General features: G+C 54.0%; 1 protein-coding gene across 2 annotated transcripts; it reads right to left on the bottom strand.

Annotated features, from left to right (window-relative positions):
- Positions 1-544: 544 nt before the first annotated feature.
- Positions 545-22168, bottom strand: TOP3A (DNA topoisomerase III alpha). Of its 2 annotated transcripts, none has more exons than XM_059878096.1 (19): positions 21564-21862; positions 15354-15413; positions 14230-14303; positions 13399-13474; positions 12594-12702; positions 11940-12083; positions 11668-11838; positions 11411-11511; positions 10922-10996; positions 9761-9843; positions 9034-9241; positions 8009-8194; positions 7799-7928; positions 6718-6831; positions 6470-6635; positions 5718-5858; positions 5027-5149; positions 3809-4497; positions 545-2797 (listed from the first exon to the last, which is right to left on the bottom strand). In XM_059878096.1, exons 3-19 carry the CDS (start codon positions 14292-14294, stop codon positions 2619-2621), a joined length of 2760 nt encoding a protein of 919 aa, XP_059734079.1. In that variant the 5' UTR covers positions 14295-14303; positions 15354-15413; positions 21564-21862; the 3' UTR covers positions 545-2618.
- Between the last annotated feature and the right edge of the window lie 123 nt (positions 22169-22291).

The raw sequence follows: 22291 nt of genomic DNA, 5'->3' as shown, positions 1-22291 counted from the left end.
GCCTTGGCCTCCTCCCTGTAAGATGAGGGGTCCAGAATACCTACTTCACAGGTGGGGGTGGGGTGTTAACCCAGTGCCGGCACAGAGCAAGGCACTCCCGAACCAGTGACCGAGACAGATGGTCCAGTGTCCGTCAAAGTTGGGGGCCTCTGGAAAGTGTCCAGACTAGACAAGTCCTTTCATGGATTAACTCGCAAGCAGGACCCCTTAGGACAGTGCATCACATCCAGAGCCGACGCAGCCAGTGCTTTCAGGCTGTGCAATTACTAAACAGAAAAAGCCCTGATCAAAGTCTGCACAGGCACTCTCTCGCTGAGGCTGCAGACTGGGGCCTGCTGGGCACAGCCACACTCAGGTCCCTGGGGATCTCACCAAGCCTCCTGACCGGGTTGTAGTCAAGGTCCAAGGGCCCTGACGGGCCAGGCTGGAGCTGGATGGGAGAGGGAAGCCCTTGCCTCTAATCCAGGACCACTGCTGTCCCCAGCCTGGTCCCCTCCAGGATGAGCAGCCTTCAGCCTGGTTTAAGTCACATACATCTGACGCATTTGCATTTTTAAGCATATTCTTTTATAATCAGGATAGTCTTTTAAATACTGTCCAAATAAAAAAAATTAAAAAGTTAAAAACCCCAGTAACGTAACTGTTTGGTGGCACTCAGTTCACTAAGGACAGACACCAAAGCTGGTGTCACCAGCCCAGTGCTCCCAGGGCCACCACGGGGCCTGGACGGTGCTCTGGGTGTTCTCAGCAAAGCCACCCACTTCCTGAGCCAGCAGTTCAGCTCGTGGGCCTCAGGTTCGCCCGCCTGTATGACCTCAGGGAACTTTCCAGGCTGACCCTGCACCCCTGCCCAGCATGAATACTGGTGAAGACAGGATGGTGCACCCCTGCCCTGCGGAGCAGGCCCCTCCCACCTTTGAGCTGAACACGGAGGCAGCTCAGGAACCTGAGACAGAGGTCTGGGGGGAAAGGTGGCCGATGCACCCGGAGGGCAGCGGGGCCTCTGCCCAGCATCCTGGGAGGCCTGTGTGGAAATCTCCCTCACAGTGTCCACCCATCTGTGTGATGGTCTCACCACCTGTGCCAACAGCAACCCTGCCCCCAGAACCTGACACCCTGTGAAGGCCCAGCCCAGGACCCCCAGTCCCACTCGGCATTTCTGGTCCTGGTGGGCACGGGAGATCCCCGTGGAGAGATTGCAACCTACAGATGAGTTGAAGGTCGTATCCTTCAACTCAACAGCAAAAGCACAAACCACCCCACTGAAAAACGGGCAAAGGTCTTAAAAAGACCTTTCATTTCTCCAAAGAAACATGAAAGGCCATGTGAGTGGTGAAAAGCATGCCCAACTGCAGTGGTCACTGGGGATATGCAAGTAAAAGCCATGAGATGCCACCTCAGGCCCATGAGGATGGCAATATGGGCAAGGGCACGTCGGCAAGGATGTGGAGAAAGGGGAACTCTGGTGAGAAGGTAAAATGGCGCAGCTGCTGTGGAGAGCTTAGTGCATAGAATTAACTGACCCAGCAACCCCACTCTTAAGTGTGGATCCCCAAAAATACAGGTGTTCAAATAACTTGCACGCAGAAGTTTACAGCTATACTGCTCCCAACAGCCAGGCAGTGGAAACACCCCCGTGTCCATCAACTGATGACGAGTGAACACAGCGGACTAGCTCAGTCAGAAAATCACAGAAGGCACCGCTGCGTGACCGTGAGGGCCACCCCAGGAGACGGGCACCAAGAGGGAAGCAGAGAGGGGCCACGACTATGCGGCTGTTTATGTGAGATGGTCAGCACAGGTGAAAACCAAAGGGACAAAGTGGACTGGGCCACTGGGCTAAGACCAACACCCAGTGACCAGAGGCTCCAGGAGCAGTTCTGGGCAGCCCACTGTCCAGTCCAGGTGTGAGGGCTGGTCTGAGGGAAGGGTTTGGGGCCAGGAGTCCCAGAACAGGTTGCTGCTTCAGCAGCCATACAACTCAGTCATGCTCAGCTTACTCCTACTTATCATCTGAGCTGCAGACCAAAGTCCACCGACTCCCACTCAGCTCCATGGTTCTTGGGAGGCCGAAACGGCAGCATCTGCACCAGTTCTTCTTTGCCCCAAAGGACAGTGGTGGAGCTGGGGGAGGCAAGGCAGGTCAGCACTGCCCAGTGTCCTGCCAAACTTCCCCAGATGCTACACTGCCAGGGTCAAGGGGCTGGATTCTTTACTGAGGCACCTGAGCTGTGGGGCATCCTGGCTGCAGCTTCTTAATAAAGAAGCAAAAACCTTCTGCAGACACAACCTCCAAACAGGAGCCTCTCCCTGGCATCCCACCCTTTCTCAGGCCATCTGTGGGTGGAAGCCCCTTGCAGACAGGGCCAATCTCCACTAAGGCGCTGACAGCACAGCCCCTGTGAGTCACAGAAGGCAGCCTCTGTGGCTGCTCAGCCGTAGACACAGTGTTCCTGGGTCCTGCACACAGGGCCACTGTCCAGCAGAGAGAGATCTGGACCCGGACTCAACAAACAGGCCAAACCCCGAGAGCTGCTGGTGGACCCTGAGAAACAACGTGCTTCCTAAGACATAAGGATGGGAAGAAGGGCAGGGGGCCCCCTCAGCCCGACGCTGCCTCATCTGTTCTGAGGACAGAAGGGACGGGTATGTCCAGGCTGGTGGCAAAGGCTGCACTTCCGGGGTTTCTTGGCTGCAGACCCTGTGTCTGAGGAGCCGGCCCGAGGCCTCTTGCTTCTGGCCTCCAGCCCCTGGGTTCCTCTCCTGCTTCCTGGCCAGAGGGGGCCTCCGAAGGTCCCTGTGGGGAGAATGGAAGGTTGCTGAGTGCAGACGGGAATGCCCTCCGAGAGCCTTGCCACCATGGCCTTGGTTAGGGGCCCATGTCACCTCACATGCAGAGACGAGGACCTATTAGCCCAGCCACCCGATCGCGTGCGCATGCGACAAAGACACGTTGGCTGTAACCAACACTCGCTCCCACCCGCCGTTCGAGGAGCCTGAGCTCTGGACCCTCCCTGTCCCTCAGGAGCCTCACAGCATGGACTGCCCCGTCACCCAGGACCAAAGACACCACCTCCTCCCAACAGGAGACCCTGATGCCCGCCGTGCGGGAGGTGGTCCAGCCCTGATGCCTCCTAGACAGACTGCCTCCTACAAGGCAGACGTGGGTCCCTTGGAGCAGTGGCGTCTCCAACCCCTGGCCTGCACCCAGGCTCCGGGCTCTTCCTGTGTGTGCAGACCTGCCACGTATGTGTCAGGATCACAGCTGTAGGTTAATAGGAATGAGAGAAAGGGAGAAGGCGCCCATCTTACTGAGTAAACAGGCTGAGAAACCACACCAAACGGCTCAAGGACATACAGACATACAAGGCCATTCGGTCTCTCTCAGACACATGACCAGGTACCTTCAGGTACCTCATCTACCTTGACCCTCTGTCTGGGCAGTGGTTCTCCCCACACCCATCTGCGGGGGGCCGACTCAAACCGTGTAACGTGGGGCAGGTTCCAAATGTCAGGGACAGGGCTTCCGTCTTACTACACCAGGCCCCGACACAGACCCTGCCAGCTTCACAACGGTAGGAGGGGCTCCCAGGTCAAGCCCCACCGTGGGGATCCCAACAGGCCACGTGGCCAGTGTGGGCCTCATGGTCCCTGTCTGGGAGGCACGACCACAACCACCACCCAACGGAGACAAGAGCAGCTGTACATGGAGTATTGTGCAGTGCCGGGCATTTGCCCGGGGCAGAGCAGGCTGCCCGTGACCCCGCGGGTGTGAAGTCCTGGTAGGGAGGGCAGCCCCACCCCTCACCTGGGGCCACGTTCTCGTCCACCCACTGGAAGAAGCCGCACTGGTGCTCACGGGGCTGGGCACACGTGTGGAACTGGCGGCCCTGGTTGGGCCCCTCCTTCTGCACGGTGCGCGTGACAGCCGGCTGGCCACACAGGCAGGATGCGCCACCGCTGCCACCACTGCCAGGCCTGCTGGACCCGCCCAAGAGAGTCCCTGAGCCCGGGGGGTGTTCCAGGGGGCCGCCTGGGGGTCTGGACGCTGAGGAGGGAGGCCCGGCTCCTGGGTGGCCGCTGTCAGCCCATAGAAAGAAGCTGCAGCCACCACTGCCACACTTGTAGAACTGGCGGCCCTGGTTGGGGCCCTCCTTCCGGACGGTGAGCAGCAGGGCCTCCTGGCCACAGTTGCAGGTCACCGAGTTGCTCTCACTCTCAACGGCGGGTGGAGGAAGAGTCCTGGTCAAAGCCTTCGAGGGCCTGGTGACGGGGGGCCGGGGCTGGCCCTGCTGGCCACTGTCCATTCTGTTCAGGGACTGGCTAGCCTGCAGGTAGCCGGAGGTCTGGCTGGCAGGCTGGCTGACTCGGGCAGCGCCCTGGGAGAACCTGAGGGCCAGGATCTCCCTCAGGGTCTCATCACACCCGCCGATGCAGCCGACAAATTCTAGGGGCATGGTTGGGGGCAGGCTGCCTCGTTTAAACTTGAACTTCAACCTGTGAGAACAGAAGATGACAAAGCACTCAATCCTTGGGTTAAGAGTCTTCTCCTGGGTCCACAGGGGGCTGTCCCCGACCCCCACCCCAGGGAAGCCACACAAGGCACAGCCACCTCACAAGAGGGAGGAGGGGGCTGGGGGGGTGGGCTCTGGGACCCAGTCAACCGCCCACACCAAGGTGCCTCTGAAAAATGCCTGTCCTCGGGCCCCACTGCAGCAAGGTCCAGGGCCTCTTGGCTTATGGCTTGGTAATGGCGCCCAGCAGCAAGCGGCTCTGCCCTACTGTTAACCCAGATGTTATTCTGGCAACATTGGAACACAAGCTGTTCTCATTTTTTTGCTTTGAAAATAAATTGTATCCTAAAGACCTATCTGTTAGTATGCAATTGTTACAAATTAACAAATATTTAAAAACCTGCTTTCACTTTGAGAATGTGGTAAATCCTCATAAGCATAAGTTCTCTGAGATCCTTGTGATTTCTGACACATGACCAAAGGTCCAAGGGCCAGTCGAGTGTCCATCTCACCTGTAAACTGGGTGCGGCTGGCACACTGGGCACACGCTCACATCCCTGCTGGCCTCCAGCACGCTGTCCGGGAACCAGACAGCCGACCGACACTCAGGGAAGCCCGTGCAACCGAGGTAAAACCTGGGGAGCAAGGCCGGGTCAGATGGGCGGCCCCGACGCTGGGACGGTGCCATTGGTGGGGACACTTATGTCTGATCACAGGTGATACTCAAGCTTCTGGAGACATGGTCCGTGACACCAAGTGACGGGAGGGCCAGCCTGCACTTGTGTCCTTGAAACCCCCTCAATCACTGCTGATGCTGTCTCCTGATGAGAAACCACCAAGCCGCCACCAGCGCCCAGACTGAAGTGGGGCCTGGCTGCCCAGGGTGCCCTCCGAGCCCCCAGCTGGACGCGCCTCAAAGAACACAGGCCTCACCCTCCTGCAGCTCTGTGAGGAGCAGACGGGCTCAGTGGGTCACTGATCAGGAGGCCTGCGCCACCGTCCATGGAGCATCGTCCATCCCCAGGGGACAAGCCCTGCCTCCACCAGCCCTCAATTCCCACGAGGCCTCACACCCGAGGCCACCATTTCAGCACCAGCACCCAGTCTGGGCTTTTAAATAGGACACAGAACCAGAGGATGGGCCTGCATGACAGTACTGGGCCTCAGGGGCGGGGGTAGGGTGAGGCATAGCCAGACACTGACCCGCCACTCTTTCTGGTCTTAAGAACCATGTCCCGGCTGCACTGAGGACACTTCCTGATGGGCTCGGGCACAGCCGGGAGGGCGTCCTGTGGGGCTACCTCTGTAGCCGCCCCGAAGTACTGGGACAAGGCCTCGTCCAACCTGAGGAAACGGAGAGCATTTCAAGTCAGGCGCCCATCATGCACGTGTGACTCACACAGCATTCTCCCACAAACGGGGCCATGGGGGCCACGTGGCCTGCTCCCGAGGTGGCCGCTCCCGAGGTGGCCGCTCCTGGGAGTGATCCAGCTGCAGGCAGGTGCCCCTGCCTCACCACCTGCCCCACAGCAAGCAGACCTTAGGCCATGCACACACTCCAGATAGTCTGGAATCAAGTCTAAATGGCTCGTGCATTTCTTTTCAAAATTGGCATGGAGTAAAAAAATGTGTTATTTCCAACAGAATACATAGACACTCTACTGGCCACGGGCACCCCCGAAGGCCCAAGAAAACGGGGCACACGCCCACACTTGGTGCACCCACAGGCAAACCACCACCTGCTAACTCAGGATGGGATGGAGATGGCATATCTAAAGCCCAGAACGACTGGACCAGACCCTCCTGGCTGTGGCTGCCAGGCTGACAAGGCTCTGGTGTGAGGAGCCAAACAAACGGATGGAGAGAAGGGAAACTGCAGGTGGGGTGAGTGCCTGGCAAGGCCACAGTGCACGGAGCGGCCATCCCCAGGGCCCAGCGGGCCGCCCAGCACTCACTTCCTGGCTTTGGCCACGGCTTCGATGAACACCTGCTTGTACTTCTGCACCTGCTGATGCAGGACCACCAGCTTGTCCTTCTTCCCCTCGCAGATGAGCTTCAGGTCAGCCTCCAGCTCGGCCCGCAGATCAGGCTTGGACATCTCGTAGCCCATGGAGTCATAGCCTGTGGAAAAGAGTAGCGTCGTGTGGCCTGGATACACTGTGGGGCTTCGTGACCATCACCCCCAAAGCCCCCAGCTCCTCACCTTCCACGAGCCCCATGCCCAGGTGCCCAGGGAGAAAGCGCTTATCTGGCGTGAGCCCGACGTACATCCGGGCCTTGATGGTCTCGATGTGCTCAGCGTGCGTGGCGTCCGTACCTGCAGGCCATTCCTGTCACTCAGGCTCATCCTTAGCCCCCAGCCCCACAGGCCCCTTCCTCTGCCTGGACTTCCTACTCCAGGGGACACAACTCCACTCAGAGCCAGCCGTGCAGAAGCCTCGGCAGCAACCTCACCTCTCCTTCACACCCACTCACTCCAGCAGTCACATCCCGCTGTAAATCCCCTGTAAGCTCCTCCCCCCACCTCCCTCTGCAGTGAGGGCTGGGGCTCTGCCCTGCTCCACCCTCTCCCTATACTCCCACCCCTTGTGGCGCTGGTCGCCCTGGACTCAGCTGCCCTTAGAGCTGTGGTGAAAACTGAGGGGCAGCAGGTCAGTCACAAGGAACCCACCTGTAAAGCCTGGGCCACAGGACTAATGGGAAAAAGTATTCTGGCCCAGTTTCTTTAAGAAAAAAAAAAAATCTGATTTTTAAACAACTATGGGAAATACTTTATCAGAAGCTAAGCACATGGTCATCCATGAAGAACCCGAGAGGCAGACTCAGATCGCATGGGGGCCCTGCACGTGCTGAGCAGGTGAACAAAGCCAAGCGTGACTGCCAAAAAACAACCGCCACTCTCGGCTGCCAAGCCGCCAAACCCTGATGCTCCTGAAGAAGAAGGTACCTGTTTTTACGTGGGTCTTCACAGTTTTAAATGTTGGTACCTTGCTAAATATACAACAAAAACCAACAAATCCCTGTGAGGGCCAAGAACGCTGGTCAGCGTGGCCCAGGTGAGCCTGAGTGATGGGGAGCGCCTGTGTCCACCTGCGGACGCACAGGGCCGCGGCCAAGGGCGCCGACTGTGGCGTCACCTGGACCCAGGGGCTCACGGCTCACACACTCTGTGCCCTGAGGCAAGCTCTTCACTGCTCCTGAGCCGCCCTTCAGCTATGAATTACGGAGAAGACAGCCTCACTTCAGCTAAGGAGTACCAGTTACTATGACAACCAGCTACTGACCAATGCCGTGCTTCTCCATGAGGGCAATGAGGTCAGCCTCGGTGAGCAGCTGGGGGGGACTGGTCTCCCCGTCCACCATCTCCACAGTGCTGGGCTGAAAGCAGGTGCCTTGCTCATAGACAGGGAGGGTCTACAGAGGCAGAGACGCAATGGTCAGCCCACCTGGTCCCTGAGCCAGGAATAGGACGGTCCCCCGCCCAGACGCGTCACCTTGTCACTCCAGCGATCATACGGGTACACGTCCAGATAGTTCCGGGCCAGGATCATGAGGCCGTGGGCCACGAAGCGCTCCTGCGCGATGTCGATCTCCACAGTGGTCTCCTGGCCCTGGGCATCCTGCGAGCAGCAGGCCAGGAAGTGGCGGACGATGAGCTCGTACAGTCGCTGCTCATCCCCCTGCGGGCAGAAGAGGAACCCAAGCGCCTCCAGACACTGTCTGGCCAGTGCTGCCTCCCAGCCCAGAGCTCCACACCCGTGTGCAGGGCAGGCAAATCCATGCTGCTTGTGGGTTCAGGCCCATAAACTTCACAAGTGGAGTCCCCTTCCCTCAAGACTGGAAAGCAACTCCTCTGAGGTAAAGCCTGTCTGAGCAGGAAAAAAGGTGAAAGCAAGTTTCCAAGAGGGCCCGTGTATGCAGGACATGCGGCGTGAAGACACTCAGGCAGCCCCAGACCTACCACAAACACAGGGTAACGGTAACCTCTGCCCTTTCAGTTACTAGAGACACAGTGAGGCCCCCTGGCAGGAGCCTGTAAGACGTTCACACTCAGATCCCAAATCCTCCTCTAAGAACGTCTGCAAGGGAGATGTGACATCCACACACACAGCCACGGTGCAAACGCCTGTCGAATACAATCCTTCAAAGCCAAGCCCAGCAAATCCAGCACATGCACACAACCATCAGATGTCATGCTGCATGACCAGCCCAGTCTCAGGGGGAGAAGGTGGGGGCTGTGTAAGGGCTCAGCGAAGGGCCGCTTGGTCTGCGGGAGGGTCAGGGAAGCAGTGGAGGGAGGGGACAGCATGGTGCGGGGCCTGGATGGGCTGTGGGATCCCTCAGTGAAGCCAGGCACAGACTGTGGGAGGAGAGTGTTGATATGACATCTCTTCCCCACAATGGAAAAGAAATTTTCAGTCACGCTGTTCCTGAAGTCAGATCCCACAGAGCAGATTCAACCTAGGCCTGAGCCCTGACCTCCTCGTGGTCCTGAGGCAGCATGGCCAGGAATACCCACCTGCAGGCTGTCAGTGTATTTGGTGGGGTGGATGGGAGGGTGCGCTTGGTCAGACTTATTCCCATTGCGTGGGGTGGGGCCACCGCGCTCTAGAATGTTTCGAGCAAAGGCCCCCCAGCGTGGATCCGGGGTCTGTTGCTCCACCAGTGCCGCCAGGTCTAGGTCTTTGGGGAAAATGTTCGTTTCAGTTCGAGGATAGCTGATGTACCTAGACAAGGCCAAACACACACAATGAAAAACGGCTGAGGTGGTCGAGAAACGACTGAACTGACCCAAGAACACTGGTGACCCCAGTAGCAGCCCATCTGATCCAAGACGTTGCGGTGCCCAACCCTGGGGAAGTCCCGAGACGAGACCCCAAGGGGAGGAGCAGCAGGCACTCCTGTGGGTCACTCCGAGGGGTCAGAGCCGGTTCCAGGCCGCCCACCCCAGCCCCGCCCTCCCACAGGCACACAGGTGCCACACGTGCGGCCTGCCCTGCAGGGTTCCCGCGCCCCGTCTACGAGAGGTCAACAGTGGGATCTGGACGTACTCTGTGGGATCTTATTTTAGGTTGAAGTGACTCTGACGTGCCCTTTCCATTCTAAAAGAAGACAAGGCCAAAGTCTCTCCATGGAGAGCTGGTGACATCTAGACAGTCTGGTTTCCCCACGAGCTCAAGTTCTAAGATGCTTCACCCTGATTTAGACGCATCAAACTCTCTTCCCAAACGAGGACTCAGGCTTACCCTTGGGTGTAGAGCTTTTCTGCAATCCTCATGGTTTCTTTAGCATTTATCCTCAACTTCCGAGATGCCAGCTTCTCCAGCTCCTGTCAGATGTGTGACAGAGCATGGGTCAGAGAACACAACGTCCACACCCTCTTCTTCAGCACCCCTCGGCCATCACCCTGGCTGCGTCACACACGTGTAAAAGGCTGTGCTGGGGAAGGATTCCAGGCCCGTCAGACAGTCAGGCCACAGCCCAGGGGTTGTCGGACTCAGTGCAGAAGCCAGAATGAGTGGGGACAGGAGTGGACACACTCCTGGGCACAGGCACTAAGGGATCTGACGAGGAGGGCTGGACAGGGGCGGGGCCAGGAACTGCGTTTCTAACAACGGGCTAAAGGACTTATTCCACTGCCGCAGTCTGAAACCTGCACTCTGGGGACACCATCCAGACCTCGGGGCCTCCGATGGTGACAAACATCCATGCAGGCATTCAGGGGGTCACCAGCTATCCCTTCCCTTGGTGGGGGGGGCCCTCTGAAAATGCTGCTGGCTACATATCTGAGCACGTCAACCAGCAAGGGATGACGCACGTAGGGCCACTGCACACAGCCTGTAACCCGTGCTGCCCCTGCCGTCCCACAGGCTCCACCTTCAGAGTGAACACACCCTGAACTCTCCTGAAGAGTGGGGGCTGGGAAGCGGCACCCTAAGGTGTCCTGCTAGGTGGCTTTTCCTGGGGTCACAAAATTTGAGACGCCCTATTTGGGGGCAGGTTCATAAAGTGGGTATGCAAAATGAGGTTTACACAGATTATGCAGAAACAAAGAAAATGCTTTTCCACTTTGGTGGAAAAAACTAGCTATTCCAATAACAACGCTGTTAAAAAAGACAGGGAAAACAGAGGACAACACCAAAACCGCAGCAGCAACCACCCAAGGCTGGGACGCTTCGGTGACTTCTCTCCCTGCTCGTTCCCCACGCCCCGCACAGAGCAGTTACGACACGTTTATTAGCTGCTCGAGCACGTCCTGCTCTGGGGTCTGTTTTCCTTCCTGCGTGGCACCAGGAAGACAGATGCCCCTGGGCACATTCTGCAGCAGAAGCTGGTGCCCCCCCACGGACGCCAGGGCTCCTTGGGGCTGGCACAACGCCCCCCACCAACTCCCATCCAGAACGTACCACAGTGTCCAGAGCCTGAGGCCTCCACTTGCTCTTGGCTTTTGACCTGACCTCTACCACCATCGCCCTGGGATCCTGGGAAGATAGGGAAAGCTGAGGTCACCGTGGCCGGCCAAGCATCTTCCCCAGTTCTCAGGGCCTGCAGAGCACCTGCTTCTACCCAGTTCCCCAGCTTCCAGCTCCAGGATCTGTGGTTCCTGGCTGGCCTAGCGGGTCCTTATCTGCCTCTGGCGAGAGTGCACTGTTTTGGGACAGATTCCAGCTACACATTTATTAACATTCCTGGTTTCACCTGAAAGTTCTACAAGTCTTTCCTTCCACAGTCAAAACTGTTTTCATGGGGTCTTACTGGTGCCAAAAGCTGATGTCCTGAGATGCATGCTGAAAACTGCAGTCCCGTGGGACACAGGACAGAGAGGAGCAGCTTGGGAAGTCCCAGGACAGTCTTCCCAAATCACCACCTTCCTAGACCTTCTCAGACCTTCTCACCTCCATGCACATCTGGTAGAGGACGAGACATGCCGTGTGATTGAAGAGACGATGCCTTTTCCAGCTGAACTCTACCACGCCGTCCCTGTGGTCATGAGTCACTGTCGGAGACACAGGAAGGCCATGACTCGGAGAGAGAGGCCCATCACAGGGACAGCAAGAGCCACCTCAGACACATGACAAGGGGGCGAAGACGGCGAGGCACAAACCACCCCCTGGACCAGTACCCGGGCTGCCCCACAGGCCCCGGCCCACACCTCGGATCTTGTGGAAGACTTCTGGCACAAATGCCTGAATGGCTTTGAACCTCTCCACCACGAACCCCAGGGTGGGGAACTGGCAGCTGCCGTAGCTGATAAGCTGCTCTGCCAGCACCTCGGGGAAGATCTTCTGCAGCCGCAGCGTCTGGAACCTGGTGAAGGCCGCCCCTGGCAGAGAGGATGGACAGAAGTAGACACCACAGATGGCAAGGTCATGGCTGGATGCGCGCCCAAGCCCCAGTCCCCCACCCCCATAGCCCCCTCCTCACCGATCCGCAGGTCCAACTCCTGCCTCACATCCACGGCATCGCTCACTCTCTGGTCGGGCTCCGTAAGGTTTTCACATGCCGTCCGGACAGCGCGGGTGGTGATCTCGGAGAAACGGGCTCGCAGCACCTGCAGGCTGGGCTTCACTGCGCAACAGAGGGGGCACGGGGCAGGCTGGTCACACGGGCTCGCTGCTCCCAAACCACCCTGAACCCTGAGGGGGTGAACCAGTCCAAGAGGCTATGGTGTCCAACTTCACTGGTTCAGTTAAATTAGCCATGTGCTGCCTAAGAGGGAAGCCTTGTGGTGGCCAGGCTGAGAGCTGTCAGAAACAGGGGCTGAATGCATCTCAGCAACCAGCTGAAGAAGCCTAGTGAGTCTCGCGAGAATGCCCACGTCCCTTGCTGTCTTGGGCCTTGGGCCTAGGGAAAAGCACCCCCACTCTCTGAAGCCCAACAGTGGCCTTCAGGTCACCCTCTCACTTACCTGAAATCATTCAGCGGATGTCAATGGTTATTTAATGTCCAGGCATCGTACAGCCTGGACCAAACAGGCAACAAGCCCTGGGCTATGGGGGCCAAGCCCTGACACACGCCTGGTGAGTCTGGCAGGGGGACCTGGGCTGAGCACCACCCACTGTGGCCTCAGATACTCACCGGCCTTGCACACGTGGATGACCTCAAACCCAATGTTTTCACCCTCTCTGTCGCAGTCGGTCCAAATCACCAGGGCCTGGCATTGCTGGGCCTCTCGCTCCAGAGTTTTCTGAAACGCCCAGTTGGGATAAGAGGGTAAGAGCAGGCCCTGCGGAGCGATCGCCCGACAGCTCTGCACTGGACCTGCCCACTGCTGGCGAGGCTCCTTGAGATGCCAGCTAGGTGAGGCCTGTCCCCACCGGGGGCACTGAGGAGGCTAGGTCACCAGAGCAGCCAGCCTGCCCGGGAGCTCCTAGAAGACAGGGTTTATACCATGACACCCACGTGAGGAGCCCAGAAACTTGGCTCTAACACACACTTTCAGCTCTAGGAGTTCTGACCATGTCCTGGGTTAAAAAAAAAAAAATCAACCCTGAATTGAGATTCATCCCAAGAAGGGCCCCCAGTCGGGAGTGAACCAAGGACAGGTGCCCCAACAGCCTGAGAAAGCAGAGTTCAGGGCCAGATGGCCACTCAGGGCCTGCATTCTCCCTCCAGTGCGGGGAGCAGGAGCTGCTCTGACAGAAGCACGCTCACCCCCAAGATCTCCTCAGGTGGCCACAGTCCACACAAACGCTCACCCGGGCCCTCAGCCACTTAGCCGAAGTGGCCTCACCTCTACAGAAAGGATGGGAATGTTTTAAACCATGGTGCCTTGTTTAGTGGAAAACCTCAGTTCTAATACCATCAAAATATATAGAAACCTCTCCATTTAATTACGTGGTGGTTGTTCAACTGCAGGGCCACGCGTCTCCCAAGATCCTACCTTGATGTCTACAAAATTCTCTGGGCAGTACTTTTCAATTTCTGCTTCAAACAGGACAAGAGGATTGCAGCTCTGCCTGGAAAGGAAAACACAAAATCCTAACTCAGCGCAGGAGGGAGAAAGCCATCCCAGTGCCCTGGTGGTGCGTTCCTGCCAGACACAGGCCCCGAGAAAAAGCCAGAGGACATGAGTGAGACTGTGACCTTCGGAGAGGCACTTCCCCTGGGGATTAACAGGAGCTGCTGAGAAGAAATTCTGGAGCCCTTTCCTGTATATCTGCAACAGGGTAAACGCAACCCAAGGTCTGGGTGGGGAGTTCCCTAGTTGTCCAGTGGCTAGGACTTGGCATTTTCACTGTACAGCCCTGGTTCAATCCCTGCTTGGTCAGGGGTCTGGGTATTTTGGGGAACACACCTGAAAGCGTGTATTTATTCTAAGCATGTGGTGAAAATTCACAGCAAACAAGTTAATCCTAGGTCACTGCCATGGTATCTGCCGTTTGTGTCTTCCTAGATTCACAGGCTGGAATCCCAACAACTGTGGGATGGTGCCAGAAGGTAGGGCCTCCTGGAGGCCATTTGAGCTCTTATAAGGGGCCCTGGCCGGCTCTCAAGACCATCTAGCGCTCCGACCTCTGGCCTCTGTAAGTGGGAGAAATGTGTTTCTGTCCTGCACAAGACACCCACTGACTGTGTTTTGCTACAGGAGCCGAATGGACTCAGTTATCTTACTGCTGTAAGTTACCTAACACTGACATGCCTCAGACTTCCCGTGATGCTTTACAGGTCACTGTAATAATCAGAATGTTCTGCCCCCAGGGATTGAACTGACCATTTGCGAAACTGCATCCGGAAATCATGGGCCAGCAAGTGTCCTGAGACTGAGGTCATTACCATGGTGACATTCTGAATGAGGACAAAATTCACGTTAGCCTTGTTTTTCTTTAAACGTCAAACTTTTTATTTTGTATTGGGGTACAGCCAATTTAACAATGTTGTGACAGTTCCGGTGAACGGGGAAGGGACTTAGCCACACACAGACGTGTATCCATTTCCCCCCCAAACCCCCATCCCATCCAGGCTGGCACATAACACTGGGTAGAGTGCCACGTGATACACAATAGGTCTTTGTTGGTTATCCACTTTACATCAGCCTTTTAGCAATTAGATTTTGCCAAGTCAAAGTAGGGAACTTTCATAACTTCTATCAAAGAGAAAAAAAGTGGTTCTCAGGGGGCTGGGGGGAAGGGAGGATGAATGGGCAGAGCACAGGGGCTTTGGCGGCAGTGAGAATACTCTGCATGGGGTCCTAATAGTGGGTACAGGTACACATTCATGCAAACCCACAGAATGCACAAGAGCGGGGTGAACCCTAATGTCAACTTGGGACTCCAGGTATAGATGATCTCGTGTATCCCGTCAACTGTAACAAAGGTGCCATCCGAGGGGGTTGCTGGGGGGCTGTGTTGAGGCAGGGTGTGTGTGTGGGAAACCTCTGTACCCTCATCTTAGCTCTGCTGCAAAGCTAAACACACACAACCTCCCCAAACCAGAAGACTGAAAAGAAATAAACAAATACACCTCTTCAAAGCCAAAGCCACAGTAATATTAATACCATTCTAATTCTGGCTCCATGATGCCTTTTATATTTAAACTACAGTATACTAGCTTGTCTCTTGTCATAGACAGCTACATTGGGACCATGTTTTATAAAAAATAGACTTCCTTATGAATTATAAAATGATAACCTGTCACCAGTGATCTTCAGGTCACAGAAACAGTTTTTCTTAAAAGACACTGTATTGTCTACAATGGTCAGGCTAATTCTCCTTGATTAATTCTAAAACACAAGCTCTCTCTTTAGCCATCACTAACACCCCAAGGAATGTACAGCAAGATGGCAGGTGGATCCAAAAGCATCCTTCAGCCACAGGATAGAAGCCCTGCAGCACCTACCTGGCCACACAGATGATAATCAAACTCATAGATCTTGTTGAATCTTGAAAGTCCTTCCCTCTAGAAAGTGAAACAAAAATAGAAAAAAATATATAAAGCACATAAAAGACAAACTGAGTCCTCACATAAGGATCAAGCAAACTCCTGCAGAATATTACAAATGCAACAGAACTTCCTACAGCTAAATACGAGGCGAGATCACTAGGCCCATTTGTGAAGTGGCCCCTCCACACTCAGGGAAAAGCAGGGACCTGGTCATGTCCACTGAGGTCAGCGGACATGTTTCTACAGGTGAGACTGGACTTGTCCAAGATCACGTGACAATTACTCCAGACAGGATTACGACGTGTGTCACCAGTTCTCTGTTCTTCACACATATCTCTACTTCCCAGCCATACAACTGCACCAATAAACAGGACCATGGGCAAGTCATTCACCTTTCTGAACCTCACTTTATTCTGAGTAAAGTCATCTGTAAGGTCCCTCTCTCTGGCTTTGAAATCCAGTGAAGCTGTGAGTCCCAGTCAGGCCTGGGAACCAGCCTACACCTGCCTCCTTAGCTATACTTTTCTGTGAATGAGACCCTCTCAGAGAAGATCCCAGCCTTCAAAAAGGTGTTGAAAGTAACTACATGTGTGAGTTTCACACCAACACAGCACATAAGACAAGACACAAGCAAAGTGGGACTCTGGGAACCTGCAAGCACCAAGGAGGATTGTGTCCAGAACATTCTCCCCCAGCCTCACACAAATTTTCTGTGGGGAACAATGAGTGCAGATCCCTTCAAGCCACAATGGCAAACTTAAAGTGGGAATTTATTTTCATATCTGATACACCAGTTCACTGGGTCTAGTGCCGCTGCTGCTGCTAAGTCGCTTCAGTCATGTCCAACTCTGTGCGACCCCACAGACAGCAGCCCACCAGGCTCCTCTGTCCCTGAGATTCTCCAGTCAAGAATAGTGGAGTGGGTTGCCATTTCCTACAAACTGCAACTGCTGCTTAAGCCCTTTTAGTCCAGAGAAGAGAAACAGTTGAATCAGCAGCATTTCTACCTCTTTCTAAGAACGCATCAAAGCTTCTCAGACAAACTCCTGCATGGGCTCTGATACGTACCAAGGCCCAGACTCTCTGGCTGCCACAGGCTGAGTCCAGCCAACAGCCTGGCCCCAGCCCAGCCCCCGTGGTATGTGTCCATGGTCCCCACTTTCCTGGGAACAGTCTTGAAACTGTGTTCTAATCCTCTTCCGGGGGATGACCTGTCTAATAAGATGTGTGCACCCCAGGGCAAAGCTCTCCCAGGCAGTCTCCGCCAGTGGACTGTCCTGAGGAACCAAAACGTTTTCCTGGCATTTCAAACTTGCCCCCGACCGACTCCCCCTAAGTTCCCAGCTGAGGACAGCACTCAATTATGCATGATTCCATTGACTGGGTAAGGTGCTCAGGAGTGGGCTGCTTAAATTCCAGCAGAGTTCTGGAGCCTAGAGAAAGAAGAAAACTGTGTATACAGACCAAGAAGGTGGCTTCAGTGATCTCTCTGCAGAGTCATCCATGCCGTCAAAATTAGAGAAAAACAAACTCCCCCCCAGACGCCAGAGCAGTCCCTGTTCTAAGCGCTCTACAGGAAGTGATAACGTTGCTGCCACTGAATTTACAAGACTTCTTCTGAATATAAATCCTCAAAAGATCTATGAGTTACTATCAGTGGTCACTGTCCAAGTGGGACTGCTCTGCTTATACACATTTATGTTCTCTGAACTATCTTCAGTAGTTACTACCGTTTAAGTACTACTATTCAGGAGAAAAAAGGTTTTATCTTAACAGTGAACTTCTCTCAAACGTATATATGTTTCTACATACAAGTCTTTTCCATGATGAGTATCTAATTACCTATCATAAAAAAAAAATAATAATAATTACCTATCATAACTACGACTTGATTTTACCCCCTGGTGCCATTACTTGTTACTTCCATTCTTTTCTACTACTAAGCTGCAAAGGCCATCCCCTGATTCTGAGCTCTGCGTGTGGATGTCTGGGCTCCTCCTTCAGAATTTACGTCCCTGAAAGGCAGGGATTATGTCATGGGAAGCAACCCCTGTGTGAGGGCTAAATAAGTGAACAGACCCATCTCTGTCTTAGAGAGTGACATGCATGGGAGAGAGGGACAAGCAGCTGGAACGTGACCCATGACAGAGATCCCAGCATCAAGAGCTGTGAAAAATGCATCTGGAAACAGAGATGAAAATAGATGGAGAGGAGCCTGAGGAAAGACTTCACAAAACAGGTTACTTAACATCACACAGAAAAATTAACCCAAAATGGATCAATGACCTGAATATAAGAGCTAAAACTCTTTCGGTTTGCCAATGGTTTCTTCAGTTCAGTTCAGTCGCTCAGTCGTGTCTGACTCTTTGCGACTCCATGAATTGAGCACGCCAGGCCTCCCTGTCCATCACAAACTCCCGGAATTCACCCAGACTCACGTCCATCGAGTCAATGATGCCATCCAGCCTTCTCATCCTCTGTCGTCCCCTTCTCCTCCTGCCCCCAATCCCTCCCAGCATCAGAGTCTTTTCCAGTGAGTCAACTCTTCACATGAGGTGGCCAAAGTACTGGAGTTTCAGCTTCAGCAACATTCCTTCCAAAGAACACCCAGGGCTGATCTCCTTCAGAATGAACTGGGTGGATCTCCTTGCAGTCCAAGGGACTCTCAAGAGTCTTCTCCAACACCACAGTTCAAAAGCATCAATTCTTCGGCGCTCAGCCTTCTTCACAGTCCAACTCTCACATCCATACATGACCACAGGAACAACCATAGCCTTGACTAGATGGACCTTTGTTGGCAAAGTAACGTCTCTGCTTTTGAATATGCTATCTAGATTGGTCATACTTAGACATGATAGTAAAAGTATAACCAACAAAAGGAAAATTAGATAAACTGGATGTCATCAAAATTAAACTTTTTTGTATCAAAGAACACTATCAAAAGAGAAAACAACCCACAGAATGGATGAGAACATCTGCAAGTCATACATCTAAGGAGGACCTAGTATCCTGAATATAGAAAGAACTCACAGCTCAATAACAAAAAGACAATTCAAAGCTGGACAAAAGACATGGACAGACATTTCTTCAAAGGCAACCCAGCAACTAACAAGCATATGAAAAGATGCTCAGTGTCATCAGTCACTTGGGAAGCACAAACTAAAACCACAAGGTATTTCACACCCACTAGTATGGTGGTGGTTTCGACTGTGCCAAAGCCTTTGATTGTGTGGATCACGACAAACTGTGGAAAATTCAAGAGATGGGAATATCAGACCACCTGACCTGCTTCCTGAGAAATCTGTATGCAGGTCAAGAAGCAACAGTTAGAACTGGACATGGAACAACAGACTGGTTCCAAATCGGGAAAGGAGTACGTCAAGGCTGTATATTCTCACCCTGCTTATTTAATTTATATGCAGAGTACATCATGAGAAATGCTGGACTGGATGAAGCACAAGCTGGAATCAATTGCCAGGAGAAATATCAATAACCTCAGATATGGAGATGACACCACCTTTATGGCAGAAAGCAAAGAAGAACTAAAGAGCCTCTTGATAAGTGTGAAATAGGAGAGTGAAAAAGTTGGCTTAAAACTCAACATTCAGAAAACTAAGATCATGGCATCTGGTCCCATCACTTTCTGGCAAATAGATGGGGAAACAGTGACAAACTTTATTTTTTGGGGGAGCTCCAAAATCACACTGAAGATGACTATAGCCATGAAATTAAAAGATGCTTGCTCCTTGGAAGAAAAGTTATGGCCAACCTAGACAGCATATTAAAAAGTAGAGACATTACTTTGCCAACAAAGGTCCGTCTAGTCAAAACTATTGTTTTTCCAGCAGTCATGTACAGACTGAGAGTTTGACTATAAAGAAAGCTGAGTACTGAAGAATTGATGCTTTTGAACTATGGTGTTGGAAAAGACTCTTGTGAGTCCCTTGAACAGCAAGGAGATCCAACCAGTCCATCCTAAAGAAAATCAGTCCTGAATATTCATTGGAAGGACTGATGCTGAAGCTGAAACTCCAATCCTTTGGCCATCTGATTCAAAGAACTGACTCACTTAAAAAGACCGTGATGCTGGGAAAGATTGAAGGTGGGAGGAGAAGGGGATGACAGAGGATGAGATGGTTGGATGGCATCACCGACTCAACGGACATGAGTTTGAGTAAACTCTGGGAGTTGGTGATGGACAGGGAGGCCTGGCGCGCTGCAGTCCATGGGGTCGCAAAGAGTCGGACTGAGCGACTGGACTGACTGAGGATGGCGATAACTGGGCTTCCCAGGTGGTGCTAGTGGTAAAGGACCCGCCTACCCATGCAAGAAACTTAAGGAGTTCAATGCCTGGGTTGGGAAGAACCTCTGGAGGAGGGCCTGGCAACCCACCCCAGTATTCTTGCCAGGAGAATCCCATGGACAGAGGAGCCTGGAGGGCTCTGGTCCAAGGTCTTGCAAAGACTCAGACACAACACAACTGAAGCAACTTAGAATGCATCCAGAACAGTGATAATTAAAAAAGGAAAAAGTGTTGACATAATATGAAAAAACTAGACCATCAATGGAGAGAATATATTATGTTCCAGGCAGTGTGGAAAATAGTTTGGCAGTTCCTCAAACAGTTAAAGATAGAATTAATTTATGACCCAGCAATACCACTCCTAGGAATTTACCTCAAAGAACTGAAAATGGGTATTCAAATGAAAACTTGCGTGTAAGCGAACATTTACAGCAGCTCTATTCCCAACAGCCAAAAGGTGGAACCAACCCAAATGCCCACCAACTGATGAAAGAATAAACAAAATACGATCTGTCTATACAACGGGATATTATTCAGCTGTGAAAAGAGATGCGGTGCTAACACACGCTATAACGTGAAGCTTCCAAAAATGCTAAGTAAAAGAAGACTGACACAAAAGGCCACATATCACATGAATCTCTTCGTATGACATATCCAGGACACATCTTTGGGGACACAAGGCAAATTAGTGGCTCCCAGCGGCTGGGAAGAGTGGGGAAAGGAGGGTGACTGCTTAATGGCTACGGCATTTCCTCTTGGTGTGATAAAACCTGGAACTAAATAGAGAACAAAACTGGGGGTGTAGTGAACACTGATGAATGGTACCTTCAAGACAGTTGATACTCATCCATGAAACACGTGGCTCTCTCATCCTCTCTTGCTATGCCCACTTGTTCCTTCCCCCAGCACCCTACACTCTCAGCTTTCCAGTTTTGAACTTGCCAAGCTGTTTCAAGCCAGTGGGTTGCCTTTTGTACATGTGGTACATGGAGCAAAGTGTAGTTGCTCAGTCGTGTCCGACTCTTTGCGACCCCATAGACTAGCCTACCAGGCTTCTCTGTCCATGGGATTTTCCAGGCAATAGTACTGGAGTGGATTGCCATTTCCTTCTCCAGAGGATCTTCTCAACCCAGGGCTTGAACCCAGGTCTCCCACGTTATAGACAGACGCTTTACAGTCTGAGCCACCAGGGAAGCCTATGTGGTTCTCACTGCCTGGTAAAACTTCAAGACTGAGGTCAAATGTGCACCCAGAAGTGCTGAGTGAGGGCCTGCTGTACTCCACACACATATTGGGTATGAGGGATACAGCAGGGGACCCAACAGCCACAGCTCTTTCCTTCGGAGCTGAGGGTCCATGAAAGGGCGACGGGGACTCGGATGAGATGAGCAACTTGCACAGCACATTATGGAACTGTAACCAGGAGGTGCATTCCAAGTAGAAAGGGACACAGTGACAGTTTATCACACTGCACCCTGACCCTTCTGGGGGAAAGAAACGTGAAGAAAAGGTTCCCTGAAGAAGAGACATTTAAACGGAGGCCGAAGGATACAGAAAGTTAGCTGTGTAGACAGGCCAATCTCAAGGAGCCTGGAGCCCTAGGAGTTGGCATAGCCTGGGGCTGGTCACCAGGACGCTCAGCTCTGGGAACAGGTGATGCTGTCAGCCAGCACCCGTACAACCTCTGCTCCAGTTCCCACCACCTATAGGCAAGAAGCAGAGGCCTGAGGACCCTGAGATGTGAAAGAAGGGACTTCCACCCGCGCGCCGAGATATGTCCAGAAAACCATTTCGGGGCCCACTTTTGTAACTGAGAGCTTCCTGAACAGCTTGTAAGGCCTCCGGTCACCCCCTTCCCAAACCTTTTCACCGTCTCTCTCCTCTGCGCCTCCCGTGGTCCAGAACAGACACTATCGCCACCTCGCCCGCCGGAACAGGGGCTCGGGCAGGTCGCCGCGTCGGATGCACCCAGACCGACGACCCCGCAGGCTCCAGAGCAAGCCAGGGGAGTTCGGCCGGCGGTTCCGCGTCTCAGACCAGCTTGGCACCCGCCGCCGCCCAAGGCGGACCTAAGGTCTCCAAACAAACTAGAGACATTAACTCCGTTTCTAAACGGGTTTAGCCCGTCGGTCGTAGCAGGCGCCCGGACGCCCTGCCCCGACGGCGGGGACGCCCGGAGGGAGCAGAGGCCGCTCGTCCCCGTCCCGCCCGCCCGGGGACCTCCTCACCCGCCGCATGCGGCCGCCAGACAGCAAGTCGGCTATGCCCTTGGCCGCGTCGTTCTTCTCGGCCACGCAAAGGATTTTCCGCACGCCTCGCAGGGCCACCTCCATGGCGGCGCGAGTCAGGGCCCGAGTACCGGGCCGCGGCAGCCCCCGGAGAGCGCGGTGGGCGGCCGGAAATATCATCCCCGGGCCCAGCGCATCTGCAGCGCCCGCCCCGGGAACCGGGAGTCTCCAGCTGGCCTGCTATCCCGCGCACAGCCCGCTTCCGCCCGCCTTTCAGCCGCTTCCGCCAGCGCTAGTCGCACAGCCCCGTGAACCACAACTCCCAGGCCGCCCTGCGCGGCCGCCTCACTTCCCTGCCTTCC

Source organism: Bos taurus, chromosome 19 (genome assembly GCF_002263795.3).
Source record: "Bos taurus isolate L1 Dominette 01449 registration number 42190680 breed Hereford chromosome 19, ARS-UCD2.0, whole genome shotgun sequence".
NCBI classification, from domain to species: domain Eukaryota; kingdom Metazoa; phylum Chordata; class Mammalia; order Artiodactyla; family Bovidae; genus Bos; species Bos taurus.
This window is presented reverse-complemented; position numbering and strand designations above follow the sequence as displayed.

What these genes read in the sequence shown, in the direction of transcription:
- TOP3A (XM_059878096.1), bottom strand. Translation starts at nt 14,294, where the DNA reads ATGGTAATGACCTCAGTCTCAGGACACTTGCTGGCCCATGATTTCCGG. An exon ending in TCTACCAGATGTGCATGGAG is followed by an intron (nt 10,997 to 11,410) that starts GTGAGAAGGTCT and finishes CTATCTTCCCAG; the next exon opens with GATCCCAGGGCGATGGTGGT. An exon ending in AATACACTGACAGCCTGCAG is followed by an intron (nt 8,195 to 9,033) that starts GTGGGTATTCCT and finishes TTCTGCCCGCAG; the next exon opens with GGGGATGAGCAGCGACTGTA.